Genomic DNA, 26,962 nt, shown 5'->3' with positions numbered 1-26,962 from the left:
TCATTATTCCTCTCCAGCTCCCTTCCAGCAACAGAGATGGAGAAAGTGTGGGGAGAAACACTCCACTTTGTCTGGGAGAGGAGCCTTCTAGCTGGACTCAAAACTCCCTGGAATCGGAATGAGGCTTCTGGTGAGCTTCAGAAGGGCTTGGATGGAATCCATGCCTCTTTAGAGCAAGAGCACCACATTTCCCCCAACCCTCCCCCTTTTTAGATGGGATTTTATAAGTTCTGTGCTGTTTCCTTTGGCATGGCACTGAAACCCTCCCTTGGTTCATCTGCCTTCAGGGCATCTCCAGAAGGCGACTGCTGGTCACCAGGATTTCTGCAGGCTCTGGAAATCAGGTGTTTGAGTGTTTTTCTCAATACATAACCAGAAATGTGGAGACTCATAAATAGTCTTGATTTGCAGAACTCATAAACCTTGAAGGCCCTGATCAGCCATGCCTGGGGGTGCCCTGGTCTCCTGGTCAGACTTTGGAACAAAAGTCTGAAGTCTCACCTCAATTCCCATTTCCTGAAAGGACAGTGGACACAGGTTGCATCCTTTCCAGTCCTGACTCTGGCCCCATCTCCTGTTCCCCCTGATGTCCTGGACAAACCTGGATCTGTTTCCATCACTTGCCACAGCTATCGATGGACACTGTGACCGTCACCCTGCTCTGCCCACCCTGCTCAGATGCTGCAAGATGGGCAGTGACGGCACTGCCATCCATCCTCCATAGAGGGACGGGTCTGTTCCCTGATAGGAACAGGAACATTCCATCACAGGGAATGTGGTACGTGTTCATAGAGTCATGGAATGGTTTAGGTTGGAATGGACATTTAAAGGCTGTCTAGTTCCAACCCCCATTCCACCGGCAGGGATGCCACCAGGCTGCTCAGAGACCCGGCCCAGCTGGCCTTGGGATGAGGGACGAGGCAGGGATGGGGCTCCACATCTTCTCCGGACAACCTGTGCCAGTGCTCACCACCCCTTTCGTGAAAAATTTCTTCCCTGTATGTCTGACATTGGACAACACGAAAAACAAAACAAACAAAAGTCTCCCCGGAGATTTCACGGTGCCGAGCACCCACACCCCGCCGTGATTCCTCCGCGCCCGCTACCCCGGCACGGCGGAGCCCCACTCGATCCAAGGCACGGGGGGATGCGGAGCGGCCGCTGTCCCCGGGCCGGGCGATGGGGACCGGGCCGGGCCATGGGGACCGGGGCGGGCGCCGTCCCCGCGCTGTCCCCGCGCTGTCCCCGCGCCGCGGGAGGGCGCCCTGGCGCGCGGGCGGGTGACGCCACGGCCGGGCCCCGCCCCGCGCTGTCCCCGCGCGCCGCCCCCACGTGCGCGCCGCCCCCGCGGCAGAGCGCGCGCGGCGGCCCCGCAGCAGGGCAGGGCAGGGCAGGGCAGGGCAGGTGGGAGCGCGGCTGGGCCCCCGCCCCGCCCGGCCCGGCCCGGCCCCGGCCTCGGCCCCGGCTCGGCCCCGGGCCCGGCCCGGCCCCCGCCATGGGCGCCCGGCCGCCGCCGGCCCCGCGCCCCGCCGCCTGAGGCAGCGCCTCGCCCGCAGCCCCGGCACCATGGGGGCCGCCGCGGCGGGCCGGAGCTCCGCCGGGTTCGCCGGCATCCTCGCGGTGAGTGTACGAAGCGCGGGGATCCGTCCGTGCGTGCGCCGCCCGCGCAGCATCCGCGTGTCCGCGGCGTGGGTGGGGATGTGCTGGGGATGTGCTGCAGTGCGGGGCCGCCCGCCCGCCCGCGCCTCCTGCCCCGCCCGGGGCAGCTCGGCAGAGGGGGAGGCTGTTCGGGTGTCCTGCTGACCCCGCTTCGCGCGTCGGGGGCCGTGCCGGGCCCCGCTGCGCCCTCCCCGGGGCTGCTGCCTGCCCCAGCCCCGCGTCCCGGCAGGGGACGCCGGCTGGGTGCGATATTCCCTGCGATATCCATCCTGCCCATCCCTACGTTAGCGCAGGCGGCGGCATCCCCCAGCCGGGGCTGTGCCGCTCATCCAGAGCTGAGCGGATCCTTGCTCCGCTCTCTGCGCTGCTCCGGGAGCTCGGCACTGGAGAGGGATCCATCCATCCATCCATCCATCCATCCATCCATCCATCCATCCATCCATCCATCCATCCATCCATCCATCCATCCGTCTATCCATCCGTCTATCCATCCATCCATCCGTCTATCCATCCATCCGTCCCTCCCCTCCGCAGCCGCTTTTCTTGCCACCCTTTGGACAGGCAGTAACACTCCCCGCTGCGAATGGCAGGCGGCTGCCCTGGCTTATCGCCGAAATGTTTTCCGGCGGCTTTATCTCCCCTTTTACCTGCCCAGGTAGGGCACTTCCCAGTCAGCGCTTTAGGGCTGCGTCCCGTCTCTTTGGGGAGAGACAGTAATTCGGTGTGTCAGGCAGACGCCGCAGCTGCTGCGGCTGGGTTGTGTAACCGAGGAGAGCACTTGCTCTTGAACTCAAGGTGGATCTGAGCAAGCTGGCGCTGGCTCGACAGGAATCCGAGTAAACAACAAATAATGTGAACCTAGAAGGGCATTAGCCGGGAAGCAGCCTCTGGAGGCGAAGGGGAACTTGGCGCAGTGGCGGAGCAGACGGGGTCCGTGCTCGGTGCTGGCTGGGCGGTCCCCAGGGCTGCATTCCCGCTGGGAGAAGCGAGCCAGGAGAAGCCTGAGCTGCTGCACGTCTGGAAGATGAGATGCTGATGGGGAGTTTCAGATATGCGGCTCCAGCTGGGATCCTGGAGGTCAGTTGGGAATGGAGGGTGTAGAGGGAAGAGGTGGAAAAAAAAGAGTGATGTAAAGGTGTGGGGAAATACAACAGCAATTTTGGGGCATGAAGCAAGACTGAGCAAATTCACATGTATGTTACTTGTGTGTGTGAGTGTGTTCTCACTTCTGTGTGTGGGATTATACAGGCAAGGCAAAATTCCCATTTGCTTGTGAGCTTGGGTTTTCATCTGATACCTTCAACATTTGTTGGGCATCTCCTTTTGGTCACACAAGGAGTTTGTGTCTTTCCAGCCCGAATGAAGTATGTTCAAGGGAAGTATGTTCAAATAGATAGCTTGTGGGTCTTTTACCAGCACAGCAATCCCGAATTTGCCTGGCTGCTGAGTTTTGGAGCAGTAGCAGCTTGGCAGCAGTTGTGTGGGGCTGTGTTGGCTGTGATTTCATTTGCTTGGTGGATTTTTTTGGGACCCCGCTGACTGCAGCAAGGTAGTTTCCACCATCTCCCCTATTACCCTTGCCTGGAACCAGAACAACATCACCTTACTCCAGCTTGGGGCTTTTGGAAAGCTGGGGGATTTCATCTGTTTGGGGTAGAACTGTGGCTGGCAGGGGTGCTTCCGAGCTCTGGTCCGTGCTGGCTGTAGGGCTGGCTGCTGGGTTTTCCTTCATGGGGACCAGATGTTGTGGTGCTGCTGTTCTGGCTCCCTCCACTCCCTGTTTCACTCTTGAGATGGGTAAAAGAACTGCTGAGCAGTGAGTCCCAGACTCTCATTTCACAAACCCCAAACCAGCTGAAATAGCTGGTCATGTTGCAAGAAGCCGAAAATTGCCTTACTCTTCATTACTCTCCTTACAGGCAACTTTTTTGGGACTGAGTAATTTGATCCTTTTTGCAGTGATCAAGGCAGGACGTTTTCTGTCTGCCAAGTTACGGTAAAACTTCCAGACCAGTTTATTTGTCTTTCTGGTGTTTTTATGTGTTTATTTCTTTTACTTTAATGTTGCAAGCACTTTCCCAGTAGTGTTGGCGAAGGGTGCAGCTGACCTCTGGGAAGGGCAGCAGGCAGTGCAGCTCATCCCCAGCCTGTGCCAAGGCAATGCCACAGAGCCAGCTGCCATTCCTACCAAATTCTGCTGCTTTTGCTTGGAAACCATTCCCAGAGTATCAGTTTAGCACTCTTGGTCCCTACTCACTTGCACGTCTCTGCCCCTGCTCTTCTCTACCAGTATCATGTGCCCTGTGTTTAGCTGCAGTTTGTGTTTTGGGTTTTTTTAATTTTAATTTTTTTAATTTTTTACTTTTGTTTTAGGTTTATTTCTGTGTTCCCACAAGTCTGGCAGCAGGGCAGCACTGTGCACAACCTGAGATTATGACAGTCTCAGTGTTGCAGCATTTTAGGACACAAATTCCAGGACAGCAAGTTGATTCACCAACTTGCTGCTGGTGTTTTGACTCACTGTGCAGGTTTGGGTCCCTGAAGGAGATGCTGTATTCATCAAATCATAGAATGGCTTTGGGTTGGAACGGACCTTAAAGATCATCTAGTTCCAGCACCCCTGCCATGGGCAGGTTTGCCAACCACTGGACCAGGTTTCTGAGGTGTTTGCAGCTGCATCCTCTGTGCACACACCAAGGCAGCTTGTGGCCCCTGAGAGCAGTTTCCTGTGCAGATTGCCCATCAGGTCTCCCTGCAGCACAGTTATTGAAAAAGGGTGATGGGAGCACAGCGCAGAGGCACCCTCTGAGGTGGAGTCATCAGGCTGGATGGGGCTGAGGTGGGTCATGCCCACACCAACTGTGGGGTGCTGCTGCCTCCAGGGTTTGTTTGCAGCTGAACGTGGAGGTCTCTTTGTCTGAGTGTTTCCTGGTGTGGGGAGGTCAGAATGATGGTGTCCCTCAGACTGATCTGATTTCCTCACACCTTAAAGCCTTCATGTGCTGAAATTGGTGAAGGCGGCTGGGAGGTGCCTTTGCCTGTGTGGTGCAGGGCGTTGGTGCTGAGTTGGGGATGCTCTTCAGGCTTGTGGCCACCCTGTCCTGCTTGACCCTTTTGGAAAGGGACCCCACTCCATTAAAAACCTTTGTTTGTTCCTGCATTGGGCACAGAGAGCATTGCTGAAACTGCTGAAACCAAGTCTGCTCTTTAGTGTTGTCTTGCACCTGTTCTGGTTTTTTTCTGTGGTTTTTTGTCACCCTGTACACTTCCTTTGGTACCAGAGTAATGAAATGGAGTGCAGGGCTCAGCAGAGCTCACTTCCATTACTTAGTTGCTTTTTTCACTGGAACTGGGAGTGTCAGCCAGAAAGCTCCAGGTCTGTGTGCAGCTGGGCAGCCCTGAGGGGAGAGACCAAACCAGCAGACACTCCTTTTTGCTGAGGAAATCCTCCTGCTCCTGGCCTTCACTTTCAGAGACCTGGGTGCTGCAAAACCTGAGCAGATGGATTATTTTAGGTAGCAGAAATACCAGGCTGAATAAATAGCAGATGCTCAATGCTGCTTAGCCATCCCCCACTGGAACTTGCTGTTCTCCCTTGGAAGTGCAGCTCCCTTGGAAGCTGAAGATCTTGAGATGTTCAAAAATACCAGCACCACTTTTCTTGAGATAGGGTTTAAAAAAAACTCAAAAAAGCCAACTCAAACCTAGTGCTATTAAAGGCTTTGGTTACCCGGGTGAGGGATGGGAAGATGCTGGAATGGAAGGAGGGAACCCATGACACATGCTTGTAGCGGGGTTGTCCATGGGTTTCCCAAAATCTAGCTTGATACAGAGCAAGAAATCAGGATCTGAGACAGCAGCACACTCTCCTGGCAAGGCAGGAGAGCCACTGCCTTTTCTGCCTCTGCTGTCACCCTGTCACCCTGTCCTGTTCAACGCTGGCACCGGAGCAGGGTGAGTAACACAGGTGACCCCTGCTGCCACTTTAAGAGGCCAGTTTGCTAATTCAGGGATGCGTCATGGAGATTACAGGGGAGGGTGGCAGGTTTCCTTAGAGCCAGCTAAGCGCTTTGTTAAATCATGTCTTAGGGGAGGGGAAAAGTAAAATGCATCCTGTAAGCCTTTGCTGCCTGCCAGGGCAGCCCCGGTTTTTAATTTGACGTGCTGTAATTAGTCTAGCCGCTGCAGGATCCTCGTCAGCTCCTGCGGGCTTGCCTGCTTCTGCCTGCTCTGTAATTGCTGCTTCAGGGGTAGAAAACTAAATAAAAAAAAAATTAAAATACGAAGTGTTTTGTACAAATCCCAGGCTGTAAATTATTTAGCAGGTGAAACAGAAATGTGCTGTGTGTTTCCAGGAAGTGAGAGACTGCACCAAAAACGATGCGGCGCAGCTTGCGGCTCTGCCGCTATGTGCCTTCTGCAGAGTCATGTTGTTGGGAACCTTTTTTATTTTTTTTTTCCTTCTGAATATATTCTTGTTGGCTGATAGCCCAGAATAGGTAGCAGAGCAAGAGGCGATGGATTGTATAACACAGCCAAGTGATTTATGTGCTTGGCTCTACAGCTGAGCAGCATTAGGATCTCTGGTCTCTTTACCTTCAGTGTAGAAAATGTTTGAAAATTCAAGGTAACAGTGACTTGTTCCCTCTGTCCCTCCAAACTTAGCCTGTGGCTGTTTGGAAATGTGTTTCCTATTACTTTGCATGCTGTGTGAGGTTGTTTCTGCCTTTCTTTTGGTATGCCTTTTGTTCTTGCTGACTTATCTCTGCTGCTGTAACTGACATTAAATCCATGGACCAGAGGGCTTTTGGAGGAAGCAGATACTTCTTGGTAGATGGAACTTCTCTTAGGGATGGAGAAGCAAGGAATTAAGAAAACAAAGCTTTAGGATTGGAGGTCTGTAGAGAGAGATGGATTTAGAGCAAAGCCCAGTTGCTTCCAGTTCGGTGTCTAAAAGCTGCTGTCCTTTTACCTGTGTCTGATGCAATGAGAAGCTGAATTACAGCAGAGTTTCTTGAAGAGTGTAAAAATAGCACCAGGTTTTTTCTCCTGTTGCTAATGCAGCTGGTTTAGAGTGGGTTCAGATGTGGTTGGAGGCTCAAAGCAGAACATCCCTTGCGGTCTTGCCAAACCCAGCACTTGCACTGGGTCATAAAAAATCGTGGAAAGGCAGAGGAGCTGAGAAACAGCCCAGAAACAGCCGCTAGCCTGGATTTCATCCTGGTTTGTGTTACTCAGAAAGGTAACTATTTGAACAAGTGCAGATTAACAAATAGGGAAGGAAACTTTTACAGGTCAGAGCTGCCATCTGCATGTGTTTCTTGTCTTGTCAGTGAGCGCCTGCCTCGTGCTGCAGCCTCTCAGCCTTGAAATGCAAAGCTGCTCTGAATTCTCCTGGGGTGGCCAGGTAGCACATACTGCTGAAACACAATTAGCAGTATTTACCACCCTGGCAGGGTTGCAGTGTAAATGATGCTTAGTTTCACCGAGAAGTGTGGTGTCAAGTTTAAGCAATTATAATCGTAGTTGGGGATGTGTAAGGAGAGCGTGCTGCCACCTACTCCGCTTCCATTCCACTCCAGCCTTGCTGAGGTCCCTCCTCTGGCTGTAGTAACTTGTCCATGGTCCCACAGCTCTGGGACAGCCCGTGTGATCCTACAGGGGGTTGCTGACAGAGAGGGCTCTGTTTGCACGCAGTTGTTGGCTGATACCTCCTGTTTGTTTTCCAGCTGCTCATGCTCCTTGGCACCGCTGATGGTCAGTCGAAGCTGACCTCTGAGCAGAATGCCATCAGCCTCTCCCCTGGCAAGTACCGCCACCTTGACCGTGCCACCAACGAAGAGCTGACCTGTGACAAATGTCCTGCAGGAACCTACGTGTCCAAGCACTGCACGAAGAGTACCTTAAGAGAGTGCAGCCCTTGTCCAGACGGGACCTTTACCAAGCATGAGAACGGCATAGAGCGGTGCCACTCCTGTAGGAAACCCTGTGAACTGCCAATGATTGAGAAAACTCATTGTACTGCCTTGACTGACCGCGAGTGCACTTGCCTGTCTGGTACATTTCAGACAAACGATACCTGCGTCCCTTACACGGTGTGCCCGGTCGGCTGGGGCGTCCGCAAGAAAGGAACCGAGACCGAAGACGTCAGGTGCAAGCCGTGCCCTCGTGGTACCTTTTCTGATGTGCCTTCTAGTGTGATGAAGTGCAAACCCTACACTGACTGCTTTGGGAAAAACATGGTGGTCATCAAGCCGGGGACGAAGGAGAGCGACAACGTCTGTGGTTCTCCGGCGTCCCTGCCGAACACGGCTTTGACTTCATCGAGCACCGAAGCGGGTGAGCAGCCCTATGAAGTTCCACCAACCGCTGATCTTCCCAAAGGTAATGTCCACTCCTGGAACACAGGTGTGGTTCTGACTGAGGGATTGTGTTCCTGCCTTGGTCAGGGTTGCTGTTAGGCTGTTAACAAACAACCTGGTTTAAAGCCTGGGTGGCGCTTCTGCTTCATGGCATCGGGTTGCCCTCATTTGTATTAAACCACGTTTAATAACATTTTCACTGAGACTGCAGTCCTGATTGGACTTCTGACTCTCCTGCTGTTTGGGTTGAAAGGACATGGCTTTCCCCAGCCTCTTTTCCTGTCTCTGTGATGTGCTGGCACAAGTCTGTGTAGTTGTGGTGAACCTAGGTTGGGATGCAGCAGGAAAATCCCTGCAGTCTCCCTGCAGCAGGGAGATTTCTCCTCTGATGGATTCACTGGTTTTGTGCCTGTGCTTTCCTTGCTTCATTTCACTCTGTACTGTGTCACAGTATTGGTTGAATGGGAACCATTGCTGAAACAGCCCTGCAGGAGCCTGGGCTGTCCTGTAACTTTTTCCTACAATCTCATAAGATTACTATGTGGAATTCCTCTCGCTTAATTGGGAGTGACTTATCCTCACAGCCCTTATGGTGATGCCTTAGCTGTGGCTGATTTCAGAGGTGATGTAGGACTCCACTTAAGGTGGTATTCTGCACTCCTTGGAAAGCAGGTTCCCTGTAATGTCTCAAATGAGGCATTTTAATTAAAAAATGCAACTTTTTATGACCTCAACAGCTGAATTTGTAAATATAACAGCAGGGAAGTGTTGACAGTGGTGGCTTCCAGTGCTTCACCTTTGTTAGGTCTCAGAGCTTGCCCTGACATTGGTGTATCGTTGGGAGTGTACAGGAGGGTGTTTCCTGAACTTTGAAATCAACTGTCGACAATTACGTAAAAGTTGAAGTGTTTTCCCTGTTTGTGTCCTGATTAGGTTGTTTTGAGTAACCAAACTGGGGGCAGAACCAGGTACAGACGAATACACCCAGTGTCTGTCTCAGCTGGGATGAGACACAATCTGCAGAAGATGACTTTCCAAAGTAATCTGTAGGTTTTGCCACAGCAGCCTTTCTTCCTCTTCTCACCAGGCTTTGGCTCACATTTTGCATCTGGCTGGCACCTGAGAGGTGTTGGTTGATAAGGAGACTCCATAAAGATGGAAGGTAGCTCTTAGGGGGAAGTTTGGTTGCTTCAGAGACCTATTTTTTAGTTGATTCTTCGGCAGCTGCTTGCAGGGTTAATAAAAAAGAGATTTTGCTTCCTTAACAAACCCAGTGGAGAGACATTAAGCCTACAAATTGTCATGTTTTTTAGTGCTTTTAGTCCAAATACGAAATTCCACAAATGAGCTAAAATTAGTGTTCATAAACCTAAAAAGAAAAACCAACTCACTCAAAGTTGTTGGTTTTCTGAGAAATGCTGAATGTGGGACAAACACAGGCTGACAACATGCCTTTAGAAACTCATTTTTTGTAATAAGCTGCCTCTAGCCTTACCCAGCAAGGGTCAGTTTTACCTTGAAGCTCCCTCTGTAACCGTACCCATCTGTTCCCAGAGGCAAACCTCAACTTCACCTCTACTCTTTCTCGCTGCCTGGCGTTGGGTTTCTGTCTGCTGGCCAAGCCGATGCTCAGGCAGGTCTTAGCCCGCGATGTGATGCCATATCGCGTCTCCAGGGCCGTGACACTCAACTCTCCTCTCCTCCCGCAGGTCTGAACTCTTCAGTTCCCGATTTTGTCCCCTCTCCGGCGCCACGCGCGTCCAGCAGCATGGTGGAGCGGGCACGGTACTACAACGAGACCTCAGCCAACGAGACGGACGGCATCGGCGGGACCCTCGTGGGCTCCAGCACCACCAGCCAGGCCCAGAGCTACCGGCACAAGCAGACCAGCCAAGCGCTGGAGAAGCAGCCATCCCTGGAGATGATGGGGGGCGAGAAGCCGAATGTCCCGTACAGGCCCCCCCGGCGAGGCTCGCAGAACGTCCACCAGCACTTCGACATCAACGAGCACTTGCCGTGGATGATCGTGCTGTTCCTGCTGCTGGTCCTGGTGGTGATCGTGGTCTGCAGCGTCAGAAAGAGCTCACGGACTCTGAAGAAGGGACCCCGGCAAGATCCCAGTGCCATTGTGGAAAAGGCTATTATGAAAAAGTCCACCACCCCCACACAGAACAGGGAGAAGTGGATCTATTACTGCAACGGGCACGGTGAGCAGTTGTGACCGAGTGGGGTCCTCCCCACTCCAACACAGGGCTGTGGAGGGGTCAACCCCACAGCCAGTGACCTGTGGCTTTCCTCATTTGGTGGGTCTTGTAGTGAGAACAAAACCCTCACAAAGCGTGGTTCCTCAGATGTTTCTTCATCCTTGGCTTCTCCTCCCTCTAGGTCCCATGGTGTGTCCCTGCTCCTGAAGGAAGGGTTAATGGAGGGAGTGTCACCTGCTTGCTCCAGCTTCTCTTCTTCTTCTTCTCACCCAGCTTATCCAGCTTGTACCCTTCTTCCATTGGTAGAATGATTTTGAATGAAGGCACTTTTTTTCCCCATTTTCTTCTCTTCATGCTTTTCTTCTGTTTCATATGGTCCTTATTTTCTCTGTGACTCAGGCATGGATCTGGTTGTCTTTCATGTCGTCCTTTATCCCCTCATCCCTGTCTGTTTCTGGAAGGCTGAGTCATCCCCCACCTCTTGGCACTGCCTCAGTTTCAGTTCTTGGCCCTAAATCCCAAGTGCTGGCTTGTCTCCCAAGCCCTCTGCCTACACTGGAGCCAGAAAGGTTATCCTTAAAGGCTGAGTCGTGGATGTGTACAGCTCCACAAGTGTCATCAGGTCTGCCTGGACTCTCTTCTTCATACTGTTTTCTGTTCATTTAGTGGATGATTTGCTGTCAGCTCTCTGATGAGACTTTAAAGATGACATGTAATCTTCAAGTTGAAATTTTTAAAAATCAATAATAAACTAATGGTGGCTTGACTATGAGCACCAAGCAGCCAGGCTCTCCCTAGTGGGATGTGCAGTTCTTCCTCTGCAAAGCTCCCATGGCAGTTTTGACCTTCCCTTATCTTGTGCAGACTGACGAGTCCTTACTTACTTTGGGTTGACGTTGCTCAACCTTAAACATCCGTTCACAGTTAACCTTTAGAAAAGCACATTTAACAAGGGGGGGCAGCAAACAAAGAATTGATTGAACAATGATTGGAAGGTTTAAGAGAGATCAGTCCTTGATGAAAGTCATCCTTGAGTGCTCAAGTACAAAGCAAAGAAGGTTTTGAATAGGGCGTCTTCTGTCCTGTACTTTCTTCACCTTCCTGCTGATTAACAGACCTACACTTTGTTTGCCTTCATTAATTCATTTATACAACCAGTAAGATCTTGTTAGAATTGGTTTTCTGCCTTCTCTTGTGTTTATGTTGCTTATCAGTTTCCTTTTAACTCTTTTGTGTTCTTGGGCTGCAGTTTCTTAAACTTTTTTCTGTTTCTGATAACTTGTTCCCATAACCCCTGCACTCCATTGTCCCTAAAACCTGTGGCATCCAAAGCATGGTCCGTGAGACTGTGATGAGTGATCTGCAATGGAGTTACAGAACCTTATTAGACAGCCTTATTTGTGGGCACTACCAGGAATACAGGAGTTTGGCCATGATTCATAGGTCAAAAACGAGTGGGTGTTGCTAACTTGCAGTAACCCCTTTCTCCAAGACTTTAATTACCAGTTGGTTGAATTTCTGATGCTTTCCTGTTTCTTGAAGCACCTCAGAGCAGGGCAGTTTGTTCTGGAAAAGGAATGCTCAAGTGCAGGGACCAGACCATGCTGCTTTGAGTAGGTGCAGCTCTGGATTCTATCCTGGTGTTTCAGACCATGCTGAAGTACCTGTGCTGCAGCTGATCCTTCTGGAAGCCACCTTAGAGCTGCCTTTGTGGGCACTGCTGTGTGTTGGGTCACTAATCATGATTCAAGTTGAAGAAATCATGCAGGTAAGAGAAGGTTCATGTGGAGAGGGATGGTCTGTTTTAACCCTTTTAGATAAAACCTCACCTCCCAGATCTTGTCATCCTTTGGGAGACAGCATGGCGTCATTCACGGGTCATTCTGTGTTTCCCAGGGTGAGTTGTTCCAGCCTTCTCTGTCACAAACAGCTGCATAAATTTCACAAGATCCTTGCTAATTTTCCCTTTGTCTTGGGAAGGAAGCTGGGTGTAACAGTAAAACCACACTTAGGTGATAAACCAGCATGGTGTGATTGAACCTCTCCAGTCTAGAGGTGAATGGCGCCGTTACTCCCAGTGATTCCTGCAACAGTCACGCAGGTTCCCTTTGGCACGGCCAGCTTTGTGACCTCCTCCTGCCACCACATGTCCTCAGATGAACTTTGTGCAATAAAGGCAGGCACACAGGCACAAACCAATTAATGCTTTGTCTTGCTTTTAATGCAAACCAAATCGTGTTGCACTAGCTGGAAGGGCCTTGCTCATTAGCTCTTACATGGTGGTGCTTCTCTGTCATGTCAGATATGGAAATTCTTCTCCTCTGCGGTGGAGCATAAATCCCTCTCTGCCTTTCCTGTTGAAATGTCTGGCTCTTAAGACTGTTTACTTGAGAGGAGAGGTGTAGTGCTGTAAAGGAATTGACCTTTTATTTAATAACTGGCTGTACAGCTGAGATATTCTGCAGAGCTGCCATGTCATGGCTTAGCTTTCTGCTGCTCCAGCAGTGTTTGTTCCCAAATCATACTTCATCCTGAAGCAGCATTTCAGACAGGGATAAGTTTAGTCAGGAACAAACTTCAGAGAGCAGAGCAGAAATCTTTCCTCTCCTGTGCTGCTGTGTGGATCCCTCCATGGTAGGCTACCAGAGCAAAGCCTCCTGAGATGTGAGGACCACAGCTGCTCCCCAGGTTCAGGTGGCAGCCTGGTTTGTGGTTGCACTGGGTGTGTAGAGGGCAGTCAGAGTGAAAACTATCTTTGTGGCTGGGGGTGAAGCCCCTGGGCCGGGTGCTGGCAGTGCACCCACATCTGTATGACCTCCATCCAGAGGTTGGCTGGCACACCATCAAGGGTCTGGGGTGTGTTTATTGCCTGTTTATGTAGCTCTTGCAAGCAGTCTGCCCCCATTTGTTCCTAGTTTACCATCTCCTCCCTCCTAATCCTTTCAGTAGACAGCCTTAACCTTTGAAAGGAAAGTCCGGGTCTGACGCAAGCACTGGAGCCTCTCCTCAGAGGAGCTGTCCTTGGGCTCCTGCCCTCACTGCCAACTCCATGAGCCTCCCACGGCACCAGGTGGGCATCCAAGGCTTTCACTGTTTGGGGGATTTTATTATTGATTTCTCCAAGGCTGTGGGTGCTGGTGAAGTGTGGACAGGGTGGCACTAGTACTGCTCAGTGCTGGAGCAAAGACATGGCGCTGTGGTTGGGCTCCTTACCAAAAGAGGAGGGGTTTAGGGTGGAAGCAGGGACTAAAACTCTTCCCCAGTTCCTGAAGGGACTGAATTCCTGAATTGTTTAAATAATTGAGATAGATGTGTGATCCTGATCAGCAGCTGTTGTCAGGAGGAGGTTCACTTGTCCTCATGTCCCCATGAGCTGGTATCTGTGCCCTGTCCTCTCTCTGGTTATAATACATGCCTTAAATAACAGCTCAAACATAAAAATAGAAGTAGCTTGGGAGGCTGGTGTTAGAACTACACCCATGTCCTGAGCATGGATATGTTCCAGCCTAAGCAGCAAATGCCAGTGCTTCTCTCTGGATTAAATGATTCAGAGGTCTGGGAAGACCTTGCAATGACTAATGGCCTGAGTTAGCAGCCAGCCTACCTCCATGTGTGTCCTTGCGTCCATCCGCACAATAGGGGCTGTCCAGAGAGAGATTGAGAAGGTAGAACAGTGTAGCTGTGGCTGGGGAAGCTGGACTTCTTGCTGCCTCAGGTGGCTCTTACTTTGCAGCCCTACAGATAGGAATCCAACAGTTGACAGTTTGTCAAAGCTTTCCTGAGAAATTATCCATGTGGTGCCTGAGTGACGTGGGTACAGGGCTGATAGGGCTCTGTGGTTTAACCTTGTATGTATGACTTCTTTCTTTTAGAAGATCAAGAACAGCCTACACACTAGACTCATGCCTTTATTTTACTAAATACCCATTCCTTTCTTCTACCACATACCCATTTCTTTTCTTCAGACATCTCCAGAGGTGAGAAAATGGGTTTGCAAGAGCCTTTCAATAAAAGCTGAGAATTGGAGCTTGTCTCTCAAATACCATTTTGCCATCATGCCAAACATGAGGGCTTGAATTCTTTTTGCAGAAATTGCTGATACTGTTGCCTTTGGCTTTCATCCATTTAGTAGCGGAGGGTCAAAGACAAAGACTGCAAAATGTTAGGGTAAAACCTGTGTATAGAAGCAGCTGTCTGAAACAATATGCCAGGAGGCAAGAAAAGAGTTTGGTGATTTTTTGTTTTTTGGAGTTGAAAGACTGAAGACTAGATCTTGGCAGTGCTGGCCTGGCATGAGATGCCACTTCCCTTTTATTTTTCTTCAAGTCTTGTAATTGCCCATTATTGCAGTGGGTGGTGAGAGCAAAGCCAGGAAGCCTCTGGTTAAATAATCAGAGAAATTAACTGTTCTGCAAAAGCTTTTTGCAGCTGGGGTGGAGCTGAGGCTTGACTGCATGTAGAAGAGCATGTGCTTAAAATGGCTTAAAATCAAAGTGGGAACTTGAGGTGTGATGCTGGAGAGATGGTGAGTGCTGGGATTTGGGAGTCTTGGTTTGTCAGTTGTCAGCACATTAAAGGCCAGGATCTTCTTGGTTGGTAATGTTTAGGAAGTAGTCCTTGGCTTGTGTACTGATTGCTGAGGGACCAGGGCTGGGCTTGAGCTTGGTCTGCTCCCAAGGAAGTCCCTGAGGGTGTTGAAGGGGGACCACATCTTGTACCTTGGAGAGTCTGATGCTGTACTGCAGCTCAAAAGCATTCCCACATGAATGTAACCAGTGGGTCGTGGGGACAGCAGGGTCATTGCAGGCAGGTTCTCAAATGGAATCAGGTGCTCGTTTATGGTTAGTTGCAAGATGCTTATCGAAGTAAAATTACATGATTCTTTGCAAGAGACAGCACATTAAGGTTATGTGTGGGCTTTTTAAGTCAATCTTTTCTAGAGATCCATCACCTAATGAAGGGAAGCAAGTGCATGGAAACAGTCCAGCTGAGGATGTTATTCCTCAGGCCTATTTAACTGCTACTCTGAGTAAGGAGACTGCTGCAGACTTGGCATTTGCAGGTCTATGGGGTGACACTGAATGCTACTTTAGGACCCCTCCTTAGTGCTTGTGTGGATAAATGAGATGAAAGCTGCTTAGTGTAGAGGTTTTGTTTGGTAGAGGTAGTTTTCCCTGGATCAGCTCCTGAACAGGTCCCAGCAGGTGGCAAGAGGATCATACTGGGCTGGGTAAGGATGGAGGAGCTGCTGTGGAAGCTGCTGGGCAAACAATCTTTTCAAGCACTAAAGCTTCACCAGCCTCAAACTGTGGTGGCCTTGAGGTTTTGTGCCCAGGCCACAGGTAGGGCAGAGATGCCCAGAGCATCTCAGGAGGGCAGGTGTGCCCATTGTTGCTGACATAATTCGGTAACTGCGGCTACGCCTGGAGAGGAGCAGCCCTGGGCTTGTGTGCAAAGCCTAATACAGCTCTGGCAGGCAGATGAGGGATTGATGTCTGTCCACCTGCCAAAACAGAGGCAGAAGGTGTTGTGTTGTTTTTGTTTTCCAAAGCAGTCTCTCCTGTGGCATCTGCAGCTTGATGATGTACAGATGATTGCTGCTCCTCTGATGACAGCCTGCCCACCTCCGCAGGGAGAGACCCAGGCAGAAGGGGAGCTGCTTAAATTGGAAGAGGCAGGAATGTGCTGGGCACCACAAGGAGTATGGATGCTCCCTCACTGCAGCTTGTTCTGCTGCATTTCATGCTGTGTTTGCTCCTGCACGGGCACAGTGCTCTGCTTTGGGTGGGATGGAGCATCTTTTCATCTGCAGCACAAATCTCTGCCATGGGAGTGTTGGAGTGGCATCTGACAAGTTCAGAACACCGTCTTCCTCAAACCACTCAGTGTAAAATGTTGCTCAGGTTTGCCCAAAAATCATTTTGTCCTTTTGGGAAGCTATGTGATTTGCAAAGGGCGTATGCAAGAGCTGACCAGGGCTTCATGATGAAAGAGAGCCTTGGAAAGTGCAAACGTGGGAGGCTGCTGTTCTGCTTAGAGAGGAAGAAACCTAATAATGTGCAGGTTTTATCATCTCCTGTTCTCAGCCTTATTGCATTAGCACCAAAGACTGGTGCTTGATCACTTTTAATGTGTGTTCTACATGAGCTCTCTATCTGCAGCATGTACAGGGCTGTGAGTAGCTCCTCTTGGAAGCTGGAACATTTGTTCCCAAATCTGCTTCAGAAAAGAAAACCCAAATTATCCAATGGTCAAAATTCCTGGGTGGCCCTTGTATTAGTTTAATGAGGGATTGGGATTTGTGCCTGCCCATTAAGGTGTAGAGCTGAGTGTGGGAGGCAGGGCAGCTCTGCAGGAGAGGATTGTCCTTGTAGAAAACCACTCTGAGCCTGGGGTGTTTTTGCCAAAAACCTGACACTGGTTTCAGTGCTGGGAGGGCTGTGATTTCTCACATCAGTGAGGCTCTCACACATCACTCCTCAAATAACAAGATTGGGGTTTTTTTGTTTTTTCCTTGCTCTTCAAGACTGGGAGATAAAAAAATGCAGGAGGTGAATTTAATCCTCAGGTTGGCATCTGTGGGTGTCTGGATATTTATATGGCTCTGGCTGTGGCAGTGTATGTGCTCAGGGTTACCAGCTGTCCCAGAGGGTTATAATGAAGATTAACTCTGCAAAAGCCATTTAAAATTTAATAATTACATGAAATACTTATGCTGGCCATTCTCATGCAAACTAAAGCAAGAGCAAGTTTATTCAGCGTGTCCCTGGTGTAGCATCCTGTGGTGGTGGGCAGGAGTTCAGATGGGTCCCAGGAGGGTTGGACCAAGGGGGTGTTAGAGATGTGACTTTCACATAATGTATTGGAAAAAGAGGTCTTATCTCATGATGATTCTCAAGTTCCCAGTTCATAAACATGTTCATAACTGCATGTGGCTGATCACAGACCTCTCTCCACTGTCTGGTTTGGTTATTTTCCAGAAAACTTGTGGGAAGTGATTGTTAGAAGTCCCTTTCTGCCTTGCAAGATTTTCAGTTTTGTCTTTAAAAAAAACCCCAACAAACTCCAAACGCACCATTTTGTGATTTGTTGCCCAAACAGCTCTTGCTAAGGATATGAATCACTGGGTCCTGGGAGGGTCTGATACCAACACTGTCCTTCGTAGTTGGGAAAACTGTTCTGTCACTAACAAATCTTCATGAGTGTGTCCTTTCCAACGGTCTGACAAAAAAACTAGAGATCATGTAGTTTCTAACCCCCTACTGTTGGTAGGGATGCCACCCCCTAGAGCACATTGCTCAGAGCCTGTCCAACCTTGAACGCTTCCAGGGGTGGGGCAGCCACAGCCTCTCTGAGCTGCCTGTTCTGGGGGCTCACCACCCTCACAGGGAAGAGTTTCTTCCTTATGTCCAGTCTAACCCTGCCTTCTTTCAGTTTTAGGCCATTCCTTCTTTTCCCCTTGTCCTGTCACTACATGCCCATGTTCAAGGTCCCTCTCCAGATCTCTTGTGGCCCCTGTATGTACTGGCAGGCTGCAGTAAGGTCACCCTGAAGCCTTTTCTTCTCTAGACTGAACAAACTGTCTTCTTACGAGAGTTGCTTCTGCCACTTGACCATTTTTGTGGCCTTCTCTAGACCTGATTTAACAGGTCCACATCCTTTTTATGTCAGGGTCCCCAGAGCTGGACACAGCACACCAGCGCCTCCAAGTCCTTGGCAGAGGTGCTCTCAGCCCCTTCATCCTCCCGTCTGTGCCAATACTGGTGATTGTCCTGACCCAGGTGGAGAACCTGGCACATCTTCAGACTTCCTCATCTAGGACCTGAAGTATATTTTGAGTGGCAGGGAGAAGAATTGAGTTTCCAATAACTTACCCTTTATGGCAGTGATTAGTGGAATTTTTGCATTTTGGAAAGGTATTTGTGTTGTGCACTTGGGATTTCCAAGTCCTGGTTTGGTTGCGCTGTGGTATCTTGTCAGCTGCAGTGTGGATGTGCTGCATCCTGGCTCTCTTGTACAGGCTCTCAATGTGTGCTCAGACATAAAAATAGGCTGCTGTAGCTGTGTTTCACATGAGTCAGGAGGATATTTGGAGGAGGGAGGTGGGCTGAGCTCAGGAGAAGAGCTGGCTTTGCAGTGATTCGGAGCCTTTATCTGGGTGTAGGGAAGGGTTGGGCTGCATCACTGTGGTTTTTCTGTCTGACTTGTGTGTGCCCTTGGGCTGTGCTCTCTCTCTGTGATGCTTCATCCAGCCTGCCTGTCACAGTCAGGATTTGTCACAGCATGTGGTGCACAGATTAATATTGCCCATCTCTGGAATACCTCTGTATGTAGGTGGTAGAAGCTCCAGGTGCTCCAGCTCAGATTGGCACTGAAAGGGTGGAGGTCAGTTCCTCCAAGTGTCGTGGGTGAACTGGTGGGACCTTGTCCCTGATGATGAAGGGCTGGAGAATGGAGTTTCCTGAAATCCAGCCTTTCATGAAGCTGTCTCTGGAACCTTGGACTGCTGAGCTGCTCACTCCATGGGACTGTGTATGCCAGAGGTCCTGGGAGATCTCCTAAATTTTCCTTCCCAGCTGTATAAGGCACTTACAAAACTTGAACTGATGTTGTGTTAGTCCTTTTCTATGCACTTTGTCCCTTCATTACTAGTGGGTTGAAGGACACTTGGCTTGGAGGGGCTCTGACCATGAGGTTTCCCCTTAAAGGTGGCATTTTCTTGAGGAGCACTCTTATGAAAAGTGTTGTTTGACTTGAGCTCTGAGAAAGAAAACAACGACATTGTGAGAGGGTGGGGAGAGGAAGGAGCCTCTGTGGCTGTGGTTTGACTTCTCTGCATCTGCTGTTGTGTGTGGGGCAGCTCTTCCTCTGCTCTTAAGTTTGCTTGAAGTTGTGAGAAAATAATAGCAGAGCAGAGAAATGGTGCCTTGCAGGTGCTGTGGGTGACCCTGCCAGCACTGCTGGTTACAGCCCTGCACCAGACTGGCTCCTTGCCCTGCTTGAGGCCAGATGATGCTGAGGAACTGGGTCCGTGTCCAACCTGCAAACAGCACGGCTTGGGAGGCCAGTGAGGCTTGTCCAGAACAAGGCATTAAGGCTCAGCCAAGTCCCAAGTGCGTGTTTGATGACCACCTTGGTGACGTGGAAGGACTGATTGCTCTGTCTACATCAAACTGTTCTGCAGCGAGGCGGGGCACTTCTAAAGGAGCAGGAAGTGGATGGGGAAAATCTTGAACCAGATTCAAAACAAGCAAGTGGAAGTCACTGAATAAACTGAAATGGTGTTTATGGGGAAGATGAGACAGAGGTGAGCAGTGTCCAGAGGAGGGAAGTGGAGCAGGTGTGAAGGGGATGGAGCACAAGTCTGAGGAGGAGCAGCTGAGGGAGATGGGACATTTAGCCTGGAGAAAAGGAGGCTCAGGGGGGACCTAATCCCTCTCTACAACTACCTGACAGGAGGTTATAGAGAGGTGAAGGCCCTGCTTCTCCAGGAAGGTGCTCCCTTCAGCTCAGCATCTTCGTAGATGAACTGAAGGGAAAACCTTTCTGGAGAGGCAGGACTTGTGTTTGCTTGTGCCAATCTGGAGGCATTTGTCCATTTCCAGACTTGTCTCCATTTGTTCCAGTTTGCCCTGGCTGTAGATGTGCCTCCTGGTTGTGCCTGTGTTCCCATGTGTGTACATACTCCCTTGGGCTTCCCACTGGCCTGTGCGCAGCATCTCGGCCTTGTCCTGGCTTGAAGGTGTGGTTAACACCACCTTAAAATATTAGGGGGATACATGGTATAACCCAGCACAGCATTTAGAGACTATCAGTGTTAAGATATTGACAATTGAAATGCCACCTGCTCAGGTACCTAAGACATGTGTGAATGTCCTGGCTCCTTCAGATCTGTCCTTTCCTTTTCTGGGCTGGAAAATGGCAGCTCAAAAACACAGCTCAGCCGGATGCAGCTGTGGGTGTTCCTCTTTAATTCCATTGTCTGAGGCGTGAGCAAAGCTGGTGATCAGTGGTGATGGTTCCTGACATGGTGATGGAGAAGGGTGGAGCTGTCTCCCACTTTAGCAGCAGGATGGTGACAGCTCTCCTAGGCTGTTCCTGTAGCCTGTGGTGAAAAAGGAGGACAACTCAGGCTGCGGAAAGCTTGGATCAACTTTAGCATAGCACCAACATGGCTGTGAGCAGCCTCACATGGCAAGCATAAAACATGTGGGTTAAAGCACCATCTCTGCTGAGCTTGGCCATTTTACTTGGGGTTGCTGTGGTCTGCAGGTCTTTGAGCACCATTTCCAGCCCAACTGTGCAGATGGGCATGGTGGAAGAAGGTCCACATAGTTCAAGGAGAAGGAGAAGATCCAGCACCTGTGGTGGAGCTGGGATTTTTGTTCCAGTTTGTAGGACTTCTGGAAATACGGAAGTAGTAGGATGATAAACTTATTATGAGTATTTTATTTTAGTGTGAGCAATAATACTTGGCAGTGTGCATCCGCAACTCGTCATGTAATGGTTTTAATCTTATTTTTTGAGAGCAGAGGGAGCAATGTTTTTCTTACTGACTGGAGCCAAATCTGCACTCTTGTCCACATCTCTTCATATCTCTCTGGGTTTTGTTTGCACAATATTGTAGTGGATGTAGCGAAGATATAGGCCTTAAATTCATTTAATAGTTGCAAGAAAATGAGTTTAAGGTTCTTATAGTGTTAAGGTAGGCATTTCCAAATTCATTTTTAATGGAACATTTGTTCTCCAAAGATTATTACGCACCATTAAGTCCTCAGCTGCCTGGTGTGTTCTTGTGCCCAGGGATGTTATAGCCCAGGGACATAAACATGTTTATGGGCCCAATTTATTGAACAGTGAGATTAAATATACTAAACTTGAAAATGTCAGTAGAAGCATGAGCGCTTTGTCATAAATCCTGAGTGAGAACATTTGGACATAAATGTCGTGCTGCCACGTAAAACCGGTGCAAATCAAGTTGTGAGCAGCTGAAAACTTCTCTCACCAGTACAGCAGTTGTAAGCACTGGGATTTGTCGGCATGAAATATGTCCAAGGGAGCAGGTAGTATATGGGTTTTTCCTTTTCTGGGCTGACTAGATGTTCCACATGGGGATCATAAACCAGCAAATTATGTTTTAATGCTTCTGTGTGTTTGACGTGCATGGGAGTGGGTGTGGGCAAAGTTCCCATGCCCAGCCATAGCTCATTATCTCACTGCAGGGCAGCACTGGCAGGGAGACCTGATGCTGCTCACTTGATATGTGTGAGTGCATTAAAAAATGGGCAGCATTATCTCTCTCATTCTCTCTCTCTCTCCTTCTCTCTGTATATGTGTGTGTGTGTATTTTTATATATATATATATCAAAGCAAAAATAATTGCTGAATATGTGAGCAAAGAAGCTCTGCAAGATTTGTACAGTGAGATAATGACTTAAATGCTCTCTCTATATATACCTCTCTATATATATATCTATATCTCGGTGCATAAGTTATCTATATATATATCTATATATGGATATATAATAGTACCACATGTGATTATCCCTTTTTATCTTGGTGCACAAGCCTTAGAGAGCTTTTTCTACCCTTGTGTTCATGGATTTTTACTTTTTTTATCCCCTGGATTGAGATAAAATCAAGCAGCGCTGCATGAATCAGGCATTTTGCTGCTTTTGTGCAAAAAGCAGTTGGGTTTTCTGCTTTGAAGGACCTGACTGCAAACCTGAGTTGTCATTTGGGCTTCTTACCAACCCAGGTGTGTGATATCAGAAGGCACAAGGGCTTGGCTGCCAGTGTGGTCTGGGCTGCCTGCACAGCCAGCCTGGATGCATAGTCATGGAGGAAGAGGAATTTGGGATTTGCCTGGAAGCACACAGCTCAGTCCCTTGAACTGAGGGCCACTGGATCTGCATCTGAGTGATGGGAAGCAGTAACGAAACCAGGCTTAATTCCTGCTGCTTTGCTGTGATGCAATGTGCACCAGTATCTAATGAGCTGAGTCACATCAGTCACTCCACAATAAATCCCAGTAGCAGGTTCACAGCCTTTTCTCCATAGTTAGAACCAAGCCCTGGGGTTGGCTTAGGTTTTTTGGGTGGGCTGCATGCCCCATGCTGGGCTGGTGGGCCAAGATTTTCTGGTAGGAGAAGCCCCAGCTCTCACAAACTCCATGTGAGATGGCACAAGCACGTGTCTGGTGACGGCTGGGAGGGAGCTGTGGTGGTTGTGGTGGGAGGAGGGCGGGGAAGTACCAAATGTAGTTTGCACTTTGGTGTTCCTGATTTAGAGTATGTTTAGCACTGTCTGTGGATGCTCCAAGAGCTGTGGGCTCTTGGCTGTGTTATCTAGTTTGGAAGTGAAAACTAAGGTCTATATATAGCAGGTTTGATAAGCTTTCCTTAAGTGAGAAGAGGTTTGGTCAAAAATATCTTTGTGAACTTTATAGTTTTTTACATACTTCTTTTTATATAAGCATATGTACATATAAATGTAAAATACCTATGTTATATAGAGAGATATACAGAAGTATGTATAATATATACACAGATACAAATACATAAAATAATACATCAAGCTGAATAGATACTTTAGAGATGTGTGTGTACATTGTATTGGGTTTTTGTGGTCAGGTTTTGGTAGTGGGGTCTGCAGGGTAGCCTGTGAGGAGCTACCAGTAAAGTTAAACTAATTTCCCCAAGCTGAGTCTGGTTTGCCAGTGACAGTCACTGGTGAGGAATTTCTCCCTGCCTGTATCTTGACCCATGAGCCTTTTGTTATATCTTGTTATATTTTCTCAGGTGAAGAAGGCACGTGTAGAACAGCTTTGTTGGGCATCTGGTGTCCAGGCCATATGCATATATGTGCGCACATCTTTATAAAATATCTGTGAAATACATAGGTACAAAAATCTCTACCGTATATACATATGTGTATATACACATGCATGTGTATAAAAAAGGATGCCTATATCAGTCTGTATAGTTTCTATAGATTTTTTTTTTTAGGATATATATATTTGGCTATATCAGAACTGTGAACTGAAGGTGCAGTGGGAGGTTTTGGTGCAGGTTAAACTGTCTTAGAAAGTGTTAAATTTTAGGCCTGCTGGAAAAACTCCAGCTATGATATTCTTCTGTAAGCAGCTATTTTTGCTGTTGTGCCTGCAGAGCGAAGGAGAAGTGCTCCCTGTAGCCATGGGGGCACACTGGCTCGGGAGGAAATCCGAGGCGTGGTTATCTCTCTGGAAAAAGTGAGTTTCTTTTTGTAGCTCACAGATGATGACCCTTCACGTTGCTGTTTGAAGCAAGGTGTTGCTCAGCTTGATAAAACAGGGTTAATTAGTTGTTTTGGAGGAGATATGGCTTTATTTGAATCTTTGACTCCTGACCTGTAGTAGACTCAAGGATAAGTGTGCTGTTTGCATTGCTCTCTGACCTACACAGAGAAAACCCTCACGGTCTTGAGCCAGGATATCTCAAGTGCTTTTCTGGGGGAAATTCTGCCTTTGTGCTCTCTGGTTTCCTACCAGATCTTCATTCACCCAATGCTCACCTGGCACAGAGTCTCCCACCTCATGACTGAGTCATCCTGCCTGTCTGCACTGGAAATGGCTCTGAATGCAATCCTAGCTACTGTATGCACTTGTTATGGAAATACTCATCTTTATAGAGGCGCTTTGGTGACTCACCTCTTAATCCAGCTCTTTCTCAAGGCAGTGGCTGCAGTGCAGGTGTGTGGGTGAGTTTGTGCTCTTCTGCTCTGTTCCTGCAGCTGTGTGGTGGCTGGGTACCCAGGGTCTTCCTGTGCTGAAGAGTGCAGGAGATTTTACAAGTAAATTCTGATTTATTAGTAAATCAGAAGAGTAGAGTGTGTTGGATTCAGTTTGTTGGATCAGAGTGTAGAGTGTGTTGGATTAACTGATGGGTTTATCACCCTTTACATGCATAGTAGCTGTTGAACATGTTATTGGTGCTGCTTCTCTGCAGCCTGAACCCATAAAAGGTGTTAAAACAACAATAATAATGATAATAATTGCAACAAAATCTCAAAAGACCTACCTAAGCAAAGCGGATAGGGATGGGGATGAGAGAAGCTCTGCTAGACCTGATATCTGCAGACCCCCTGCTCACCTGTAGCTTCTATGCCCCGCAGGCATCGACATCCTCAAGCTGGTGGCGGCCCAGGTGGGGAGCCAGTGGAAGGACATCTACCAGTTCCTGTGCAACGCCAGCGAGCGGGAGGTGGCGGCGTTCTCCAACGGCTACGCGGCCGACCATGAGCGCGCCTACGCCGCGCTGCAGCACTGGACCATCCGCGGGCCCGAGGCCAGCCTGGCCCAGCTCATCAGCGCGCTGCGCCAGCACCGCCGCAACGACGTTGTGGAGAAGATCCGCGGCCTCATGGAGGACACCACGCCGGTAACGCCGGTAAGGCTGGGCTGGGCCGGGCTGTGGTGCAAATCTCGCCTTGTGAGGTGTGGTGGCGTGGGGCACAGCTGTGCCCTTGAGCTTGGCTTGTGGCCAGGTAGTTCCCTCTCTTCATGATGGACTTGAGTTGAAGCAGCACATTGCTTTTGAGCGAGGCTTTGGCAATGTTTGCTCAGATCCCAGTCAAAGTTTTGATTGGTTCTGGATTTCCGTGTGCTTTGTGTATATCTTTGGAGGTCATCAGGAGGGTCTGGTACCTGAGCCCTTGTGCCAGGAACATGGAGGAAAAAGCATCCCTGTTAGCATGATATTTTCTGAAAAATCCCTTCGCCGGGATTTCTTCTCCTGGGAAGCTGAGAAGCCTCAGAAAAGAATGAAAACAGTAATTATCTGATTGCTTGGGAATGTGGTCTAGAGATGGTTTACCAACAGGTGCATCTTTGATTGGTTCCGTGTGAATTGTTGTAACTTAATGACCAATCACAGCCAGCTGTGTCGGACTCTCTGAGTCAGTCACAAACTTTCATTATCATTCTTGTTAAGCTTTCTGATATATTCTTTCTCTTTCTTTAATATAGTTTTAGTATAACATTCTTTAATATAATGTATAATATCATAAAATTATAAATCAGCCTTCTGAGAACATGAAATCAAATTCTCATCTCTCACCTTGTCCTAAAAACCTCACAAACGCCACACATTCCCCGATAAACTTGCTCAAATACTGTGGATTTGTGAGAAGGGCCAAGTACCCTTGAGCACAAAGTGTTGATTCCTCCAGGATGGTGACTGGTGGCATGAGGGAGGCCATGCATGCTGTCCTCCAGGGTTGTTGCTCTTCCTTGCCAGCACTGGCCTTAAACTGTCCCATATTTTGGGAGAATAAATAAATTGCTGCAGAAGGTCCTGCAGTAGGTTCTCAGCTGGGCATAAGTCATCAAGAGGTGCTTCTGTGACCTTTGCAGATTTGTTTTGGCCACTGCTGCCTTACTTGTTTCAGTTTTTTGGCTCTGATAACTCGGTGGTTTGCCAGAAGTGTTTGTAAAGGTGATGAGTGGGGCTTTTTCTGAACATAGAAGCCAGTGGGACAACATGTTGAGATGGCAGTGGTTGAGGCATGGCTCTTCCCCCTAAACTGGCTGGTGAAACATTTCCCTTTGCCTTAGCACTGACCCAGACCCAAAGGGGAGCAGGTGGGTGCTTGCAGACCTCTCTAGGCTCTTGGTGGGGCTTTGGCAGGGTGGAACTTTGCTCACAATAGAGCTTATGAAACAGAGCATTTGTCAGGGCAAGGAATTCCCAAATTCTGGTTTGACTGACAAAACTTCCCCTTATCTGAGGGACTGTGATCCCTTCACTGTGTTGCCTATCTTAAATTATTTTGTTTGTTTGTTATCCCTTCACTGTGTCATATAAATTATTTTGTTTAGTGTATGAAACACCTTGTTCTCTTGTGACCATTGTATGAAATCAGAAGTTGGGATGTGTTGGCAGGAGCCCTGGGCTTGTGTTTCTGAGAGACCCTGAGTCAGGTGTTTGCTGAACATCCTGCCCAGATCTTGGATAGGTGGGCTTTGCCAGCTGCCTGATCTCTCCTGCTCAGTTGCTAGTTTTTTTCTTTCAACTCTTGGTAACTAATAGTATGTGGCCTTCTAATTGGTGGAAAAAATAAAATTTAAAAACCCAAGATAAAGCTGTGTTTAGGAAGAGAAGTGAGGCAGAGAAAATTGCCATTTTGCTCATATGAATTAAAGTTTCCAGCATGTGCACTGTCCCAGAAGGACATGTTGTCCTCTTGCTCTCCTGGAGCAGGTAGTAACCTGTGTCCTTGTATTTACTGCTTTGACTTTGAATACTGGGAAAAAGCTCTGGGCAAGGACGTTGGGTAAAACATGGGACTTGTTCCTCAGCACGACACATAATTCACAGACTTGGGCTCTGCAGTGCTGAATGCCCCTGGCTCTTTTGGCCAAGACCATCAGGTTGTGCTTATCAAGCAGTACAGAATGCAGGTGGTGGCTCCAGGAGCAGAGTTTATGGAGTGACCTGTCAGGGTGGAGGACTCCCAATGATGGAGTAACCACAAGCTGTGCCCATAACTGTGAAAATACAGCAAGCAGATGTTCCAGAGAATGAGCAAACCCAAATCTCAAGGATAATTATATGCAAGTCTCCTGGACCTCCCAAGCAGCTTTCCTGTTTCTCTTTATTTTTTAAAAGAGTGTGTTGTCTTTTCCAGTGTCCAACACAGCTGGACCCTGGGGTGGTTCCCCATCAGTTTCACTTGTTTTTCTAGAAATGAGTAAAA

At 48.9% G+C, this 26,962-nt stretch overlaps 1 protein-coding gene across 2 annotated transcripts in view; it reads left to right on the top strand.

Moving 5' to 3' along the window:
• The first annotated feature begins 1,489 nt into the window (after positions 1–1,489).
• Positions 1,490–26,962, top strand: part of TNFRSF21 (TNF receptor superfamily member 21) — a 35,115-nt gene continuing 9,642 nt past the window's right edge. The window contains exons 1-4 of one of the 2 annotated variants that reach the window (XM_058801179.1): positions 1,490–1,620; positions 7,389–8,043; positions 9,731–10,228; positions 24,380–24,654. In XM_058801179.1, coding sequence (XP_058657162.1) covers positions 1,567–1,620; positions 7,389–8,043; positions 9,731–10,228; positions 24,380–24,654 — 1,482 coding nt within the window. In that variant the 5' untranslated portion in view covers positions 1,490–1,566. Of the gene's footprint in view, positions 1,621–2,438; positions 2,737–7,388; positions 8,044–9,730; positions 10,229–24,379; positions 24,655–26,962 lie in introns of those variants that run through there. The other variant, XM_058801180.1, reaches the window with a different exon arrangement.

This window comes from Ammospiza caudacuta, chromosome 3 (assembly GCF_027887145.1).
Source record: "Ammospiza caudacuta isolate bAmmCau1 chromosome 3, bAmmCau1.pri, whole genome shotgun sequence".
Taxonomy (NCBI): domain Eukaryota; kingdom Metazoa; phylum Chordata; class Aves; order Passeriformes; family Passerellidae; genus Ammospiza; species Ammospiza caudacuta.
This window is presented reverse-complemented; position numbering and strand designations above follow the sequence as displayed.